We start from the raw sequence: 11,831 nt of genomic DNA on the forward strand, positions 1-11,831 counted from the left end.
TTACATGCAGACAGAGAAAATATGCTGTACTCACTTTAATCTTACAAAACTGCAAACATTTACATTTTAATATACCATTATAAAGTACAGTAATATATATATGCATTTTCCCCATTTATTATTATGCAACTGTCAACACGTTTCATAACTAAAAAATAGGTTGTAAAGTTTTCAATCTTGGGACTGAGGAAGATAAACGTATGGAGGAAAGTATATTTGAGATGTTTTTCATAGTTTTGTACCACTTTCAAGCTTTTGCGGTGCACTCAAATAATTCTACTGTGCATCAAATGACAAATATTCCTATAGTTTCTAGAAAATGTTTGACAAATGCTTAAAAATGATTTTAGACCAAGTACAGCATGTGACATGTCATGTCAAATACCCAGACGCTGTGATCACTGTGAAGATCACTGTTAGGAGGTGATCTCATCAGTCTGTGTCGCAGTGTCCATGAGACCTGGCTCTCTCCCCAGTCTGCGCAGCTTTAAGAGGTAATCAGAGTGGAGGGAGGAATCAGTCAAGTCCACAAACCGCCTGTAGCTGGCCTGCACCTTCTGAAAGACAGGAAGAAGATGGAAGCACTCAAACATGCTGACTGAATTTTAGTTAGACAGGTGGATCATCATAACGACCAAAGATGGAAACGTCTTCAAGCAAAAGGTCAAATGTCAATACTGTTGTCTATTAAGACAGGGAGGAACACAGACGCATGGGGGGGAAACAAACTAAGCTTAATAAGAACCAAACGTCCGAGGACGTGCTGGCACGGGAAAAGAGAAAGCTCTGTTATTCCGTCATTTTGTTGCAGGGTGTTGCAGATGCTGGATTTGAGCAGGTCCCTTTTTAGAGCTGTTCATTTATTCATGATGACCTCATTACAAGGGCTGACCTTAAACTCGGCTTCATACTGAATGCGCTCCCTGCAGGCCTGCTCCAGACTGTCCTGCAGCTGCTGTATCCTGGAACACACACGCACCGTCATGCACCATTTCAGAACATTATTTTTAAAAAAGAAAGAAAGAAAGTTGTGGAGAAACTGTTGAAGGCAACAAAATCTATATATTCTAGGATTCTTGTAGAAAAGGGAGAAAGCAGAGAGATGCAAAGAGAGAAACGAATGAAATTTACAAAAGGTGGGAAAGAGAAAGAGAATAGCTGAGATGCATCACAACAGGAAGCTGGGGTGAGCAGGAAGGGTGTTTCATGGGTATTTTTACCTGCTTTGTAGCTCAGATATCTCCTCTTCATGTCTGTCCTGTAGGGCCCGTTTCTCTCTTTCTGACTTCAGGTCACACTCCTCACGAATACTTCTCTCGGCATCCTGCACACACCTCCTCACACACTCCTGAGAAACAGAGGAAAGCAATGAGCAAGGTGAATGACTCACAACTCTACTTGATGCTGATTGGTCAGATTTTAAACTTGGCAAATTTTGTTTCTTCAGCTATTTACATATAGTTAAATCAAATCAGTAGGAACTGTTGATCATTATTGATTTGTCTGTCTGATTTGCATACAACAGAACCTGATGCAAACTTTCACTATGCTCATCATTGACCCATGCAATGCTATTCATTATTTACAACTTCATGGGAGGGTCAATATCACTGTAGGGTGCCTTTTGGTGTCCTGTACATTAACAACTCATTTGCCATGATAACTTAACATAAAAATGACTATGAAAGGGTGTGTGTTATATTAGGCTAAGTTTTTATATTCATAACAAAAGCATTACTTGGCTTTAGATACATTTTCTAGATTTGTTTTTGATTTGTTTTGTAAAAGGATGCGTGTTATTTTGCTATGTCCCATGCACTGCTCATTGAATTTGAATGATAGTAGAATATTGTCAAATCATAACATTAAAAACATTTTGTTCTCCTATTAATATTTTGTTAAATAAGATATTACTCAATTTGAGTGTATTGATCATTTGGTAATAAAAACAATATTTTTATTTAATAATTTTTATTTATTGCCATAAAATATGCCAGAAGTGATTCGAATACATTATTTTCAAAATATGTAAGTTTAAATATGCCAAATTCTCTTCAACAACCAGACTAAATATTTAGCTAGTCACAGTTTGTTGTAAGCTAATATGCTAATTGAAGCTCAAAATGTCCACCCTGTCAGCCACTTAGACTCATGACACATACATGACACATACATGATACATTACAGGGTGGACAGCATTCATTTGTAGTTAATATTGCTAATAACTAAAATAAATGGGGGGGTATCAATGTGATTGAGGATGTAATTATATTATTTATTATTATTATATTATTTTTAATAACCCTGTTTAGGAAAGGGACATCATACCTTTCAGAAAATATAATTTGCATCTTCATTTTGCAATGAAAACGTATTTAACAGTAATATATGTCCATGACTGGGTGGATATATCTTATGGTTTATGCTTCGAATAATGGCCCATAATTATCTAAAAAAATTTAGATGTGCCGGAGCTCAGCTAATATGTTTCTATAGTACTTGAGTGTGTACTATTCATGATATGACATAAAGTGAATAGGAAATTAATTAAAACCAAAATTTTTGAGTATTGTGAAGGTTGAAAGGCACTCTATGGTGATATTGACCCGGGAATTAAATAAAATATGTTTCTTTATTGTGTATGGTGTATGACTAGTATAGTTTACCATGTCACTGTCACGAATCCTGTCCATGCACTTCCGTTCGCTCACCACCAGAGATCACTCGCTCACTACTATGGACCCTTGCACCACACTAACTGTTGCACTTCACCCCGGACTACAGTTCCCATCATCCATTGCACTGATTATACGTACACAGCTGAAGGCACTGATTACACACAGCTAAATCCAATCTTTCTCACTGCAGAGTATTGTAGCGTATATCGCTGCCCTAGTCGATAGCTACTTTACAGAGCCAGTTCCCGTTCCTAGTTTGAGTTCTAGTCGTCTAGTTTGCTGATTTTCCCTCTCGTCTCGCCCTGTTCGAATACTGTTTGCCCCTCACCTGGACCATAGCTTGTGTTTCGTATTAACTCTTTGGAATACCCTGTTTGGACATTGTTCGCTGGAGATCGACCACGCCTGCTCACTGGACTACTCTTGTGTCTTGCCCTCAATATACCTGTTTGCCATTATCTGACCCTTGCTTGTTTTGACTTTGTTTTAGAATAAAAGCTTTGCATATGGATCCGCACGCCTCTCGTCGGCTCTGTAACAGTCACACATAATTTAGTTAATATTGTACACTGGTTTTACCTGGCAACCTAAGTCATGCATGCTCTGATTTTGCATAAATGTCTGTATGTGATTTTTGAGGGGGCATACAATTCTGAAAACTCAACGAAATGAAAAAGGATTGCCTCCTCAATTTTCAGCCCTACGATATTAGCTCAGTGAAATGTTCTTTGATTAATGATCAGTTCGACGTACATTCTTGCGAAAGCAGCAAGATTTTGGGTGTTTTTGCCGCTTTCCGGCAATTTCCCACTGAAAATAAAGGATACCATCGTCACTCTCTCGTTTTATTTAAAAGCAACTGGCACCATCTTACCACAGCCAAATTTAATTTTAATATTGATACATTACTGTTACAGTGTTCATTGTGTTGTGAAACAGATTGTGTTGAAGAACATCTGCCTATTTATTTATTCGTATGGTAGCTACATTACCATACAATATCAGCGGCCAGTCATTATTGCAAAATAAATTGACTTGTACCTTGTAAAAATTATTTCTGTATTCTATAATTATACATTAGGCCTATCATATAACTAAATTTTTACATTGTCTGAAAAAGTGGCCCATGATGTGCAACTCAATCATACCAGGGTTCTGAGTGGTTGCTAGAGTTTTTAGGCTGACTGAACATGGTGAATCATGGTTGGGCAGCTAGAGAGAGAGAGAGAGATCACTCTGATTGGTTGATTAGGCTGCTGCATTTTAAATTATGGGAGGCACTTCCGGTTTGGGGAATTTCCACTCAAAAAGACTGCAACAAATAATTTCAAATCATTAGTATGCACTAATCCTTATCCGGCATTTTGACTGAATTGGCTGTACATATTTTTTGAGAAGTTAGGATAATAACTTTACATTTGGTATATAAATGTGACGTGATATAGGGTAATAACGATATCTAAAATAGCTATTTTCAGCCTGCTGGATAATTTTCCTCTTGATTATTTTCATGTATCCTTTGTATTCCATTGTAAGTAAAAGAAAAAAGACAACACACACTATAAATTTGTGGTCTGCTCTCCAAACTTAATTTATGATATAAACCATGAATAATTCCCTGGAATGCACTAAGAATATTTAATTTTTCTCCCCAAATCCTCATGTCTTTCCAGGTTTATATTGCTGCGGATAGAAGGAGGATCTTTGGGAGTTATTCATGGTATGCTGAAAGTAATTTGTTAATGCTTTTACACTTTTAAATTTCCTTTTAATGATCGATGGTTAAAGGGCGAGTAAAATAATGTCACCTCATTGTACCCAGTTTTTGATCATGCTTATTATTGTGTTCATAGAGTGAACCTTTTGCTGATTGTTTAGTTTAAACGGAAGTTACTCCCATAATTTGCGCAAAGTGTCATGGGGCGTAAGAAAAAGGTGGATAGACCTTATGGAACTCCGTCGCTTTTCAGCATTGTGCTGGTTGTCTTTTGTATTCTGTTCCCTTTTTAAATGACAAATATAGACTACTGCCACCTGCTGCTATAGGCAGTTATTTCCTCATGAAGGCACAAATCGTAAGTGCCAGTTCGTTGTTGGCTGTAGTCTTTGCAATGTGTTTAAGCACAACTATTTGTCCCAGACACAGGAGACGTGAAGCGACAACACAGTTGGCTTTCTTTGCCACTATAATATGCCTTTATGAATCTGGCCTTAAGGTAGGTCATCCCAATGTAGGTTTATCTGATTTAACTATTGTGGGATGCAAACGTCCAATAATAATGATAACGACAAACAAGACCACAGACGCACACACCTGTGTCTCTTCTCGTACAGTGTGTATTATTTTGCCTCTGGTCTCCTCTGCTTCTTTGTGCAGCTGTCCTTGCAGCTTCCTGCAGGCCTCCCCTACGGCCTGGACCTTCTCTTCCTCCATCTGAGCCCTCAGGTCTTCACAATGAGCTCTGAACTGGGCCTGCAGCTCGACCTGGAGTTCTCTCCTCATTTCAGCCTCCAGCCTGTCCCTTGCTCGCAGGGCCTCTTGAAAACTGGCCTGCAGACTCTGGGGAAGAAGTGATGGAGAAGAAATAAAGACAGAGCAGAACAGCAAGAAAACAGAGGAAGAGGGATAAAAGTGAATGGGGAGGACAGAGAAGGATGAATTGAAAAAGGGAGAGATGAACAGATGATGAAGATATTAGGATGAAACCGGAAAGTGGGAGATGGAGAGGTAGAGAGAACACAAGGAGACAGCGGGCGTTAGGGAGGGAGAGAAAGAAAAGGATGGATGATCAGTGTTGGCAGGGCAACTGTACTGGGCTTTTGAAGAGGAGAGTCATCTCTGAGTTTGGCTGCTGCTTGCTTTCCCTGGAGAGCAATTACACAAGCAATTACACCCTATTACAAAAGCTCTTCTCATTTCTCTGACACAATGGCAAAGCTTTGACTGCTACTGGCGTTGGAGTAGCAACCGGATCATTCATTAAATCTGACACTCGGATGCAACGAGGAGAGAAGTTGAGGATTATGCTGCTGCTGCTAGACAGGGGAAAAGAAGCTGAATTAGAAGCTGACTCTTTTTTTATCAGAAAGTTTTAATCGAGTCCTAATAAAATCTCTCTGGACTGCTCCCCTGGAGACTGAAATATGGCTTTTTGAATTCCAGGAGACAGAGTGTTACAGTCTAATGTCTGTATTAATTACTTTTTTGACATGGTTCACTTGAGGATTACAAATATTCACCTCCTCTTGGAGTCTAAGGGCAGCGCGTTTCTCCTTCTCTGCCAACTGCTTAAATTCCTCCATGGTGGGGGAGTCAGGCTGCTCCCTTCCAATCGCAGGCCGTAAATTGACCGAGTTTGTGGCCAATTTTAGGTGGTCATCTGTTCTAGCATTGGGAGATGACCATGGACATAACTGTTCTCCTAGTTCTGAAAGAAGACATGGCTCAAGCATGGAAATCAATGGTTGAAACAGGTGGCAACTGATCGTAATCTTAAAAAATATATATGGCTGTTAAATAATATATGTTATATAAATGAAAGATCTTATGCATCAGATGCACATAGGAAAGAAAAACCATAAATGTTATCTCTAATATCTCACTCGTTTATCCTGGAAATGAAAGATCTTATGCATCAGATGCACATAGGAAAGAAAAACTATAAATGTTATCTCTAATATCTCACTCGTTTATCCTGGACACTGACAAGATTTAATGGAGAGCAAATGAAAACTTTGGTTTAAGTCTTTCCACATGTCCCTCCTGTGGAAAAAGACCCAGTCTCCTTCTAGAATTTCAGAAAAAAAACTTTCAAACTGTGCTCAGATTTGCCAAGATACCAAAGGCAGCAATGTAACAATGTAATTCTTTCGAAATATTTCTCATCAAATTCTTCCAAGACTAAAGTATGTAAGGATTTGTTTGTCCACATTCATTTATAGTTATATACACGTAATGCCAACTGTCATATTTGTGGCAACTTTTTATTTATTTTAAGTAATTTCAGGAGAAGCATCAGACACAATTAATACATTAATGAAACATAACCAAAAACTTTATAGGGATAGTTCACCCCGGAATAAAAATACCGAGTTTGTGGCCAATTTTAGGTGGTCATCTGTTCTAGCATTGGGAGATGACCATGGACATAACTGTTCTCCTAGTTCTGAAAGAAGACATGGCTCAAGCATGGAAATCAATGGTTGAAACAGGTGGCAACTGATCGTAATCTTAAAAAATATATATGGCTGTTAAATAATATATGTTATATAAATGAAAGATCTTATGCATCAGATGCACATAGGAAAGAAAAACCATAAATGTTATCTCTAATATCTCACTCGTTTATCCTGGACACTGACAAGATTTAATGGAGAGCAAATGAAAACTTTGGTTTAAGTCTTTCCACATGTCCCTCCTGTGGAAAAAGACCCACATCATGTCTCCTTCTAGAATTTCAGAAAAAAAACTTTCAAACTGTGCTCAGATTTGCCAAGATACCAAAGGCAGCAATGTAACAATGTAAATCTTTCGAAATATTTCTCATCAAATTCTTCCAAGACTAAAGTATGTAAGGATTTTTTTGTCCACATTCATTTATAGTTATATACACGTAATGCCAACTGTCATATTTGTGGCAACTTTTTATTTATTTTAAGTAATTTCAGGAGAAGCATCAGACACAATTAATACATTAATGAAACATAACCAAAAACTTTATAGGGATAGTTCACCCAGGAATAAAAATAATGTCACGTCGTTCCAAACCTGAATGATTTTCTTTCTTCTGTGGAATATTAAAGAACACATCTATGAAAACTTTTTTTTTTTCATCCACACAAAGTCAGTGGGGTCAAGTGCTTTTTTGCTTTTGAACAACAAAGTCATGCAAGTTGAGGGAAGTTTAAGACTTTGAGCGAAATATCTTTTCGAGTTCTGAAAGAGCAACTTCTAAGCAAGTAGACTTTCCTTGGGTGAGTATATATTTTTTTGTTCTCTCAAATACATAATCTTTCTTCTTGTGCATGAACTCAAGTATAATTTTTGACATCTCTTTCGATATTTATTAGACAAAAGTCCAGTAGCAGACACTGCGGTAGTAAATGCCAGAGTCATTAGGCTGGACGTGGGGAGGTTGATGGCGCTGATTGCTCTGTGTTTTGCTATGGTTGTCCAAGGCAGAGAATGTTCTGTGCTGTCCTTCGGGAAAAAAATCAGATTATACTACTGGAGGAGAACCTAGATGTGACCTGGTACATTCTAATGAAGGCTTGAAGAGACCATATGTTTGTGTAGTATTAAGGCTTCACTCACCCAGAATGTGTGTGTGGAGCACTCTCTGTGTGCTTAGAGTTGTCCTGTTCACCATCTTCTCGAGAGACCTTGTGTCCCACATTTCGTCTTCACAAACACTGCACCCTTGGTCCACACAGAAGCACCAGAGATTGGCTCTTAAAAACGTGCAATTTCCTGCCCTCTACCAGGTCTCGTTCTCTTTCGGGATTTGTTTTTTCTTTCAGCCTTTGACTTGCTGATGGTCGCTTAGCAACATGGACAACAAAACAACAGACTGTGCTGCTTAGCATTCAAGAATGATTTGATCCAAGAGATTTGAGACAAGATGCCTGCCAGCGTGTGTGTGTGTTTGATTGTGTGGAAGTGTTTTATGAGCAGCCTCCCACTGCGCTAGTCATTTGAGATGTTTTGCTTCAGGGTTCATGCTCATTTTTGGGTCACATTTTGTGCAATATGAAGAGCCCAAAATGGAATATAATGCCCAAAATGGAAGCTCACAGATATTTTGAATCCAAAACATACGAGATGTAACAGAAATATTCTGGAACAATAAATTAAATAAAAAATAAATTGAAAAGCTAAAACGTACATTAAAAGAAACATTATTTTTAATAATAATAAAGTAAAATATAATTACATTTTTACATTTTCTAAAAACAATATAACTGTTGCGTGCCCATGCAAAAGTTGCTGCCATGATTGCTAGCTGTCCCTATGGCAAATGCCCACTGGAGTGCCACAGGGCTCAGTACTTAGACCACTTTCATTCTCCCTTTACACCAAACCAGTTATCCTCACCTCTAACAACCAGGTATCCTCATGAATCACTGCATATCTGGTATTTATGCCTGGATGAATGCCCATCATGTGAAGCTGAATTTATCAAAAAAATGCTGTTCATTCCTTTGAAGAACAAACTTTGCCAAGACCTCATCATTCTCTCTTTTCGCCCACACAAAAAGCAAAGAACCTTACTACACTCAACAACTGCCTGTCATTTGCACCCACGTACAAGTCAAGTCACATTTATGCTTTATAAAATACAGTTTCAAAGCAGCTTCACAGTAATAAACAGCAAAACAACAATGACAAACTTCTTTAAAAATTAAAGAAATTATGCTGTAAAGCAGACAACAGTGTCATTATTGAACGCAAGTCAGTTTAGTGTTGATTCAGTTCAGTTCAGTTAAAAAAAACTGTCAATGCTGCAAAATCCATCCATTATTAAACAAATTCATTTTAGCTGTAAATAACTTCTCAATGGCCATACCAGAAACATCTGGTATGTTTCAAAGATTTGTCCAACAGAACATCCACCAAGTCAGACTTTTTCTTAGACATGCACATTCCTAAAAGATTTTGTAGTCAACATATTGTCAATATATATATATATATATATATACTGTATATATATATATATAGAGTATCTCACAAAAGTGAGTACACCCCTCACATTTCAGCAACCATTTTATTATATGTTGTCAAGGGACAATACTATAGAAATTAAAATTGAATATACTTTAGACTAGTCAATGTACAGCTTGTATAGCTGTACAGACATACTGTCCTCTAAAAATAACTCAACATACAGCCATTGTTGTCTAAATAACTGGCAACAAATGTGAGTACACCATAAGTGAATATGACAAAACTGTGTCCAAAGTGTCAATATTTTGTGTGAGCCCCATTGTTATCTAGCACTGCCTTAATCCTCCTGTGCATGGAATTCACCAGAGCTGCACAGGTTGGTGCTGGGATCCTCTTCCACTCCTCCATAATGATATCACGGAGCTGCTGGATGTTAGACACATGGCGCTTCCCCACCTTCCGCTTGAGGATGCCCCACAGGTGCTCAATGGGGTTCAGGTCTGGAGACATATTTGGCCACTCCACCTTCAACTTCAGCTTTCTCAGCAAGGCAGTTGTCATCTTGGCGGTGTGTTTGGGGTCATTGGAAAACTGCCGTTCGGCCCATTTTCTGAAGGGAGGGCATCATGTTCTGCTTCAGAATGTCACAGTACATGCTAGAATCCATGTTTCCCTCAATGAACCGCAGCTCCCCAGTACCAGCAGCACTCATGCAGTCCCAGACCATGATGCTACCACCTCCATGCTTGACTGTAGGCAAGACACAATTTCCTTGGTACTCCTCACCAGGGCGTCGCCACACATGCTGGACACCATCTGAGCCAAACAAGTTTAACTTAGTCTCATCAGACCACAGGACATGGTTCCAGTAATGCATGCTCTTGGACAGGTTGTCTTCAGCAAACTGTTTGCGGGCTTTCTTGTGAGCCAGCTTTAGAAGAGGCTTCCTTCTGGGAGGACGGCCATGCAAACCGACTTGTTGCAGTGTGCGCGTATGGTTTGAGCACTGACAAGCTGACCTCCCGCTTCTGCAACCTCTACAGCAATGCTGGCAGCACTCATGCGTCTGTTTTTTTGACCCTAAATAAATGTATATACACATGTAAATTTTTTTCAAAATATATACACTGTATGTGTGTGTATTTATATATACATAAATAAACAGTGCACATACATATATTATGTAAATAAAAACTTTTATTTTGGATGCGATTAATCGTTTAACAGCACTATATATATATACAATTACATCAATTTGTGGTTGGTAATATTTTTAAACATTTTTGAAGGAAGTCTCGTATGCTTAAAAAGGGTCAATTACAGTAAAAACTGAAATATTACTGCAATTTAAAACAACTGTTTTCTATTTAAATATACTTCAAAATAGAATTTATTTCTGTGATGCAAAGCTGAATTTTCAGCATCATTACTCCAGTCTTAAGTATCACATGAACCTTCAGACAGAAATCATTCTAATATGCTGATTTGCATTTGCTTAATATTTTTATGGAAACCAGGATACTTTTTTTTCATTCTTTAATTAATGTAAAGTTCAAAAGAACATTATTTATTTATAGAAATTTTGTAACAATGTAAAAGTCTTGCCACTTTTGATCAATTTTATGCATCCTTGCTGAACAAAAGTAATACTTTCTTCCTGACCTAGAACGTTTGAACTCTTATAGTTTATTCATAACACATTAATACTGATTCAATGTAAAAGTTTGACTGAGCAGCACATGCTAGAATCCATGTTTCCCTCAATGAACCGCAGCTCCCCAGTACCAGCAGCACTCATGCAGTCCCAGACCATGATGCTACCACCTCCATGCTTGACTGTAGGCAAGACACAATTTCCTTGGTACTCCTCACCAGGGCGTCGCCACACATGCTGGACACCATCTGAGCCAAACAAGTTTAACTTAGTCTCATCAGACCACAGGACATGGTTCCAGTAATGCATGCTCTTGGACAGGTTGTCTTCAGCAAACTGTTTGCGGGCTTTCTTGTGAGCCAGCTTTAGAAGAGGCTTCCTTCTGGGAGGACGGCCATGCAAACCGACTTGTTGCAGTGTGCGCGTATGGTTTGAGCACTGACAAGCTGACCTCCCACTTCTGCAACCTCTAAAGCAATGCTGGCAGCACTCATGCGTCTGTTTTTTGAAGCCAGTTTCCCTGACGCACAGCACGAGGACTCAACTTCTTTGATCGACCCTTGCGAGGCCTGTTCCGAGTGAAACTCGTCTTAGAAAACCTCTGTATGACCCTGGCCACTGTACTGCAACTCAGTTTAAGGGTGTTACAGATCTTCTTATAGCCTAGGCCATCTTTGTGGAGAGCAACAATTCTAATTATCAAATCCTCAGAGTTCTTTGCCATGTTGAACATCCAGTGGTCAGTATGAGAGAATTGTACTCAAAGCACCACATTTTAACTGCTCTAATACAAGATACACAAATTTGAATGGTCCTGTCAAGCAGACAAAAACAT

At 38.6% G+C, this 11,831-nt stretch overlaps 1 protein-coding gene across 1 annotated transcript; it reads right to left on the reverse strand.

Moving 5' to 3' along the window:
• Positions 1 to 416: 416 nt before the first annotated feature.
• On the reverse strand, positions 417 to 9,903 carry LOC107597074 (cingulin-like protein 1). The gene is made up of 7 exons (XM_016287986.1): positions 9,717 to 9,903; positions 7,993 to 8,097; positions 5,919 to 6,106; positions 4,993 to 5,238; positions 1,221 to 1,348; positions 893 to 962; positions 417 to 557 (listed from the first exon to the last, which is right to left on the reverse strand). Exons 1-7 carry the CDS (start codon positions 9,901 to 9,903, stop codon positions 417 to 419), a joined length of 1,065 nt encoding a protein of 354 aa, XP_016143472.1.
• Positions 9,904 to 11,831: the final 1,928 nt, after the last annotated feature.

The sequence above is a fragment of the Sinocyclocheilus grahami genome, unplaced genomic scaffold (assembly GCF_001515645.1).
Source record: "Sinocyclocheilus grahami isolate Dianchi unplaced genomic scaffold, SAMN03320097.WGS_v1.1 scaffold227.1, whole genome shotgun sequence".
Lineage (NCBI taxonomy): Eukaryota > Metazoa > Chordata > Actinopteri > Cypriniformes > Cyprinidae > Sinocyclocheilus > Sinocyclocheilus grahami.